At 47.4% G+C, this 7,625-nt stretch overlaps 1 protein-coding gene across 1 annotated transcript in view; it reads left to right on the forward strand.

Annotated features, from left to right (window-relative positions):
- The window catches only part of CERS5 (ceramide synthase 5), a 52,991-nt gene extending 52,113 nt beyond the window's left edge, over positions 1-878 (forward strand). Inside the window, exon 10 of the mRNA XM_066584011.1 lies at positions 148-878. Within this exon, the coding sequence (XP_066440108.1) occupies positions 148-297 (150 nt within the window). The 3' untranslated portion in view covers positions 298-878. The remainder of the gene's footprint in view (positions 1-147) is intronic.
- The last annotated feature ends 6,747 nt before the right edge of the window (positions 879-7,625 follow it).

Here is a 7,625-nt window from a genome sequence, read left to right on the forward strand (position 1 = left end):
ATTCTACATTTCTAGATGACCTTTCACTGTGTGTCTAGCAGTGAGATAACAAACTCATTACTAATAGTGATTTTCTCATCCATTTTAAGGTGTATAAACAAGTATATGTTCTCTAAATTTTTTTTCCATGTTTTTTTTTCTTGTCAGGCACTGAAAGATGAAAGAAGTGATATAGAAAGCAGCTCGGAAGAGGAAGACACAACATTAAATGGCACAAAATCAGTCCATAACACATCCAGTAATGGGGCCAACCGGGTGAATGGCCATGCTTCAAATGGCCAGTGGTCTGAAGAATAATTGGACAATCGGTGACATATTTAATGGTCCCTTTTTTTGGTAAAAGACTTGGCCTAAATCATTCCTCTTAAAGCAACCAGTCCCGAACTGAGCCGCCCCTGGAGGGTGAAGCACATTCTGCACCGGACAACAGCCAGGTTTCATGCCGGCCATTACTTGACAGTTGGTGTAATGGATCTGGATTAGCACACACTGGCTGCCATATACAGTCTTAATGTGATGAATCTGCACCTTTTTTTGTTTTTTTTTATATAAACTATGTACTCCAGTACCCCCCCCCCCCCTTCCTCCCCCATCCACCCAGTTGGGAAGAGACAGTTGTGCACAAATTGCGCAAGGATTGTGCTTATTGGGCCGGTGTTACACGCAGTCGATTGGCCCTGGTTTCCTTAGAAGTGTTGCGTGGATGAGATTACTCCCCAAGCTCTCACATAGCTGTGCCAGGTACAAGGGGTGGCAACCCTTTCACAAGCAGTGTGTGGAAAACGATAGGAGTGTGCGCCTTAAAGTTATGTTTTATATAATTGTTTACTTCAGTCTGTGAAAAAAAGTAAAACAAAAAATAAAAAACTTGCCCTTTTTTTTTTTTTTTTTTTTGGTTAATTGAAAAGTAGTTGCATTGTAAATCTGTTTTGCTTGCAAGGTCATGTTGGCCATAGTGGCTGGCACCCATTTATTTTTTTCCCACTCTTGAATTTCAAACTGGCTTATGGTGGGGGTGGGGTGGGGTGGGGGAGAGATGTATTAAAAATAAGCATTCAGGACTCTACTGTGCCCTTCCCATGTGATCCAGCGCTGCAGCTCTTGACTGTGGTGGTCAGGTTGTGGCAGAGGTCAGGCAGTCATGTGGTGTCCCTGGGATTATGGCTCCCAGCATCTGAGTGGTGATGCCAGTAGAAGGTCATGTGACCGTTGCAGCAGTGGTAGCCGTTTATCACTACTTCACAGAAGTGATGGGAGGCATTTTTGCCAGAAAAACTACTCATTGGTGTGAGAACGCACGTTGGTGGGCGCAATATTGTTACCAGTTTCTTAACCCAATTATCGCACTCGCCTGTGTGTAGGTGGCCTTAAACAACCCTTTTAACCACCTAACACTCCATGCCATACAGTTATGTCATGAAGGTTCAAGTTTGGTCGGGATCCAGAGCTGATTCCGTTTTTTAGAATCTGGGTGTCGGCTGTGTTTGCCAACCGGCTGCAATGAGCCTCAATGCTGATCGTGGCTGGTAACCCTTTAAATACTGCCATCAATTGAGGCAGTGGCATTTAAATGCTTCCGTAAAAGTCCAATTGAAGTAACTCCTTATTTATCCCGTACAGTAAATGTGGTCAGAAAATGCACTATTTTTTTTTTTTTTGTAACTCAGCCTATTACATTTTTGTGTGGTGGCTATCAAAGATCTATGTTCTCCAAAATGGTGCAAAATAGAAACTACAGGACATAAAAATGAGCCCTCACAGCCATGCCGATGGGAAAAATTTAAAATTATAGCTCTCAGAAGATGGTGGCAGAAAATGTAATTTCTTTTTCCTTTTTTTTTTTTTTTTTTTTTTTTTTTTTTAAAGTAGAACAGCAAAACTATATATATTTTGTATCGTTGTGATCTTACTGAACCATAGAATAAAGTTTGTTTTTGCTACCGTGTACACTGGTACACGTTTTTCAGTACATCATGATACATTAAAGGAGATGTCTCGAGGAAGCAGTGATTTTTTTTTTTTTTGCCCAGTCCCCCTAATTAAACATACATTACTAATTACCCCTGTAAATGACTTTCCTAGCTGGTTTGTACTTACCGTTCCAGCGTTTCAGCAACTTATAAAAGTTTCCCCAAGATGGCCGCCGGCTCTTTCCCCGTCACTCGCTGCAGCCCGACGTGCGCGCTCCCGAGACGCTGCCAGCTGTGTCTCCATGGCAACCGGACGCCCCGCAGCCGCCGACCAGTCACCCACCGCCAGGCAGCAGGTAACCGGCGCTAGTCCCCGGCTCCCCAGCGCTACGCTCCCGGCTCCCCAGCGCTAGACCCTCAGCCCAGGTGAAGGCCCCGGAGCCCAGCGCTAGGTTCCGGAGCCCAGCGCTAGGTTCCGGAGCCCAGGTGAAGGCCCCGGAGCCCAGCGCTGGGCTCCGGGGCCTTCACCTGTCAGTGAACATCACCCCCGACCCATCACTTACCCCCCTGGCCCAGCGCTAGTTCCCCCGGCCTAGCGACAGCCCCCCCCCGGCCTAGCGACAGCCCCCCCCCGGCCTAGCGACAGCCCCCCCCCCCGGCCTAGCGACAGCCCCCCCCCCCGGCCTAGCGACAGCCCCCCCCCATCGCAGCGACAGCCCCCCCCCCCCGGCCTAGCGACAGCCCCCCCATCGCAGCGGCAGCGACGACAGCCCCCCCCCCCGGCGCAGCGGCAGCCCCCCCCGGCCCATCACTTACCTGGACGGCAGGACAGCTGGGCGGCTCCTCCGGACAGCTGGGCGGCTCTGCACCTTCCTCTAACAGAGTAAGGTACAGAATGGCCGCTCCAGCGCGCTCCCGAGCAGTGACAGCTCATCTGCGCATGCGCAGAAGAGCTGTAGCGGGGAGCACACTGAAGCGGCTCGTGCTGAAAGGAGAAGACCGGACTGCGCAAGCGCGTCTAAAAAAGCAAGCTGCCAGCGAATTTAGACGGAACCATGGAGACGAGGACGCTAGCAACGGAGCAGGTAAGTGGAATAACTTCTGTATGGCTCATATTTAATGCACGATGTATATTACAAAGTGCATTAATATGGCCATACGGAAGTGTATAACCCCACTTGGTTTCGCGAGACCACCCCTTTAAGTAGTAGAATCGATAACTACAACTAGTCCAGTAAAAATAACCTGCAGACAGCTACGTTGATTGAGAAGTTGTTCTTTTGTAAGGGGGGTGGGGGGGTGGGTTGGGATTTTTCTTTACCAGCGAGTGCTGTGCATTCTGCGACTAATGCATTGCTGTTCTTGCAGGTTCCACGTATGTGAATTGCATGTATTTTTTTTTTTTCAATACTAAACATATAAAATCACTCACCCTGTGAGTGTGATACGATTATTTTTTTGTAGTCCCATAAAAAAAAAATTGCCCCAAAATTTAAGTAAATGAAAAATTGCTTATGTAAATTAACCCATTGAAATCAATGGGTTCTATACATGTGCTAGTTCCATCCACAGCTTGTGAAGAACATTGAGCACAGTCTAATTGGGTACATCAGTTACATTTAGAGGAGTTCTCCCACGAAAATATTCTTTTCCAGTTGCATCCAGCCAAGAACTATAAACGTTTTGTATCTACATAAGTGTCTTCATCTCCAGATATTCCAGGATTATTGGTAGAATAGCGCCACCTGCTGTTCTTGTGTGTGCACCTCCATAATTGTTCATGCTGTTTGGTCTTGCTTGTCTCTCTCTGCCCTACTGTATAGAAGGAAACAAAACCGGAGTAGATCTGCCCTTGAAACATTTAGCGAGTGCTCCTACCTAGCAGAAAATGGTTCAGATTGTCTGCATCAAGGTCGTGGCAAGAAATGTGTATTTAAAAAAAAAAAAAAAAGCCTTTAGACCATTAGAATTGAAAGGATGAAATCTGCAGATCCTTATCAAAATGTACAGTAATGCTGATTATTGATATGTTTCTTGCGCTTTTGGTGCGGCTTGTTCATTATGGATAATTCTACATAATTTTGTGATAATTGGGACTATGCTCTTAGGCTGCATCCAGTCATTTTTGGTGCGCTTTTGAAATATTTCTGAAATGCAGCAAAAAAAATGCATATTTTTACAAGCTGCACCCTATCTAAAGCATTATGCTATTTGCATTTATTTTTGATGTGCATCAGCAACTCTGTAAAAACATTGTGTGAACGCAGCCTTAGCATTTCTACACAGGGGCAAGCGTGATATTTGCCGGATCTTGCACTCTTGAAAGTACCCACTCGTGAGTGGCATTTTACTGTCAAACGCCTTGTGGAAGCCACCATGAGAGGAACACGTGGCTGCAGGATGTCCTGAACATATCACTGAGCTGTCATTGTCCCTCGTACCACTACTTGGGGTGACTGTTGTATGCAATCACACCAGCAGGGTGGCAGTGTGCCACTTCACAGCAAAGGCATGATTGAGGCGCTCACCCTGAGGTCTCCAGAAACTAACACAATTTGGAGTTGTTGCTGAAGACAACCTGGTTCCATGCAGCAGCATTTTGGGTTCTGCATTCATAATACCGTTGCATAAGGAGGGCACAATGACCGGGTGTCAAAGGCAGCACACGTAATGGGTGCCATGAGACCAAATGTTCTTCAGCCAAGTGCTTGGAAATGGTTCAGATGGACACTGGTTTAACGATGGTGCCATCCATGGATGGCGAACAACAGAAGAGTTGGAGCTGCTCGTACTAGTCAGATAATCTGCTCTGCTGGTGATCTGTCGACGGCAGCCTGGGCCAGGTTGCGTTGTGTGCCATCTGGTCAAAATGGCCCAGACAACGGGCAGTTTGTCAATACGATCATCCAGCTTCTCCCATTTCAATAATGCGCCCCTCTTAAACTCGGCGAAATATCCTGAATGCATCATAGAGGCATTAAGTGAGCCACAAGGTCCATACAAGTGGAAGAAGAGGTCACTAAACCTAAGTAGCCGCTGAGAGCCTTTTTATAGGCCAAGGGTGGCAACACTGTTCATCTAATCATGCCACAACTGTAATTATTTACTTATCAGCCTGAGATGTAACTGCATGCTGAGTTTTGCAGGAAATTGACAACTTCTAGGTGCTTAATTTATTTTTCCCAGGTCATCTCCACGACAGCACCACCTGAGATCGCCTTCCTCCTGATAGGACAGGAACACACTGAGAGGTTAAAATCTCCCCCCCCCCCCCCCCCCCTCCTCCCTCAGTGTTTTCCTGTCCTGCCAGGAGGCAGGATCACCGAGAGGGGCTGGTGGAGACGCCAGCCTGAAGGTCTTACCGGCGGATCGGTGGGCAGTGGTCCAGCCTGCCCTCCCTTCCTGCAGAACGACTCCCGGGACGCCACATGGGGTGGTTCCCCCAGGCCAGGTTCCTCCCGTGGCGGCCCATGGGGGGTTCAAAGAGGGGCTCAGCTCTCCTCAGACGCCGGCTTAGGACCGAGCGCGGCGCTTCCTGCTTTCCCTTAACGAACACGGAGGGGGGCGGGGCGTCACGTAACGAGCGTGATGACGTCATCGCGGCAGCCTCGGCTGGCGCTCGGAGGGGCGGGGCTTAAAATTTAGGGCGCCAAATTCGAAAAAGTTAAAAGAAACCTGAGAGAAGAGGGCACCAAACAACTAAAAGCCACTCAGTGCGTATATGGCTTACTGCCCCAAGAGTGTCTGCAGCACCAGTATTAAAGACATGAGTGCTCCAGCACCTGAGGTTGCGGAATGTTCAGCCGCAGCAACCGTAAGTAGCCAGTGGGGCAAAACAAGGCATGCATATTCGTGTATATTTGTGAATGTTGCATCCTTATACGCAAAAATTTTTTGTTTATCTGCCAGGGGGATAAAAAGGATGTCCCTCCCAGATCCAAGGCGAAAAAATGCGCAGAATGCGGCGCAAGACTACCGGTTTCGCATGTGAGGTCATTATGCAAAACATGCGTAGCCAAACTACTCAAGGAGGAATCGGGGGGATTCCTCGAAGACGTCAGGAAGCTTGTCCAAGAGGAAGTACGGTCAGCCCTGACGACTCCAAAAACTCCACCAACGGGGTCAGCAGGGGCGAAACGCCGAAGGAAGGCGTATAGCCCAGAAGAGCACTCAGACTCTGAAGAGAGTTCGGAATCAGAACCAGAAGAGCTGGTGCTCAAGGAGTCCTCAGAAGAAGAGGACTATAAAAAATACCTCTTCCACAGAGAAGACCTAACAGAACTTATCAAATCCGTTAGAGCCACGCTAAAGATGGAAGAACCCAAGAAACCCCGCACCATACAAGACGAGGTCTTTGGGGGATTGGGGGAGAGGCGGAAGCATACCTTCCCGGTCCACAACAATATATCCAAACTGATACTTAGAGTGGAAGAAACCCGACATGGGATCCTTCTCCTCTAGGGGGGGTTAAGAGACGCTACCCGTTCGAGGAGGGGGTATGCTCGAGCTGGGAAGAAATACCCAGGGTGGACGTCCCAGTGGCTAAAAGGACAACCTTGCCCTTTTGAAGACGCCACACAACTGAGAGATCCAATGGAACATGTTTGTGTCATTATCCATGAACATTTGAACATGAAGAAGCTATCTGCAAAGTGGGTCCCCAAATGTTTGACAACAGATCAGAAAACTTCACGGTCCATTTGTCAACATTTCCGCACTAATAAGAACTTCCTGGATCGGCTGGTCACTATGGATGAGACCTGGATTTATTTGCATGACCCTGAAACCAAGGACTAGTCAAGTGTGGAGGCACAGTGGTTCTCCTTGCCCAAAGAAGTTCAGGGTGCAAAAATCAGCCACTAAGGTGATGGCGTTTGTGTTTTGGGATAAGGAGGGCGTGCTGCCAGTGGACTACCTTCAAAATGGTTCCACCATCAATGCATGGAATTACATTGAACTTTCGAACCAATTGAAGGCCAAAAGGCGCCGCAAGCTGTCCAAAGGAATCTTGTTTCTGCAAAACAACGCCTCTGCTCACACTGCACAAGCGACCACAGCAAGACTGGAGCTAGGCTTCCAGATGATTGACCACCCACCTTATTCACCAGATCTAGCTACCTCCGAATATCATCTGTTTCCAAACCTGAAGAAACACCTCAAGGGTACTAAATTTCACAACATTTCTGATGCCATGGCTGCTATGGATGACTGGTTTTGAGGCTCAACCGAAATCCTTCTTTTGTGCAAGGCTTAGAGAACTTGGAATACCGATGTAAGAAGTGTGTTGACATCAGTGGAGAGTATGTGGAATAAATATAAAGTTTCATCTTACTATCTTGTTTCTTTCTTGGTAAAGTCAAAGACTTATCAGCAGCCCCTCGTATTTGCGTCACCGCATTCAACGACCCGTAACATTATTGTTTTTCCACTAACTGATCTATGCGATGTGATGTCTTGTTTGTTGCAGGATGGTTTGTATTTGTACCATTTTGAAACGCATGCAATTTTTTAATCACTTTTTTTGTTTGTACTCTAAAAGGGTACTAATAGAAATTACAAGCTATCCTGCAAGAAACAAGAGCTCCCAAGGCTGCATTGGTAAAAACAATCCTGTTATTAGGCCAGCTTCATCCAGGTATATGGGCATGCGATTCACCGCGACGTACACTACCGTTCAAAAGTTTGGGGTCACATTGAAATGTCCTTATTTTTGAA

The sequence above is a fragment of the Eleutherodactylus coqui genome, chromosome 1 (assembly GCF_035609145.1).
Source record: "Eleutherodactylus coqui strain aEleCoq1 chromosome 1, aEleCoq1.hap1, whole genome shotgun sequence".
NCBI lineage: Eukaryota > Metazoa > Chordata > Amphibia > Anura > Eleutherodactylidae > Eleutherodactylus > Eleutherodactylus coqui.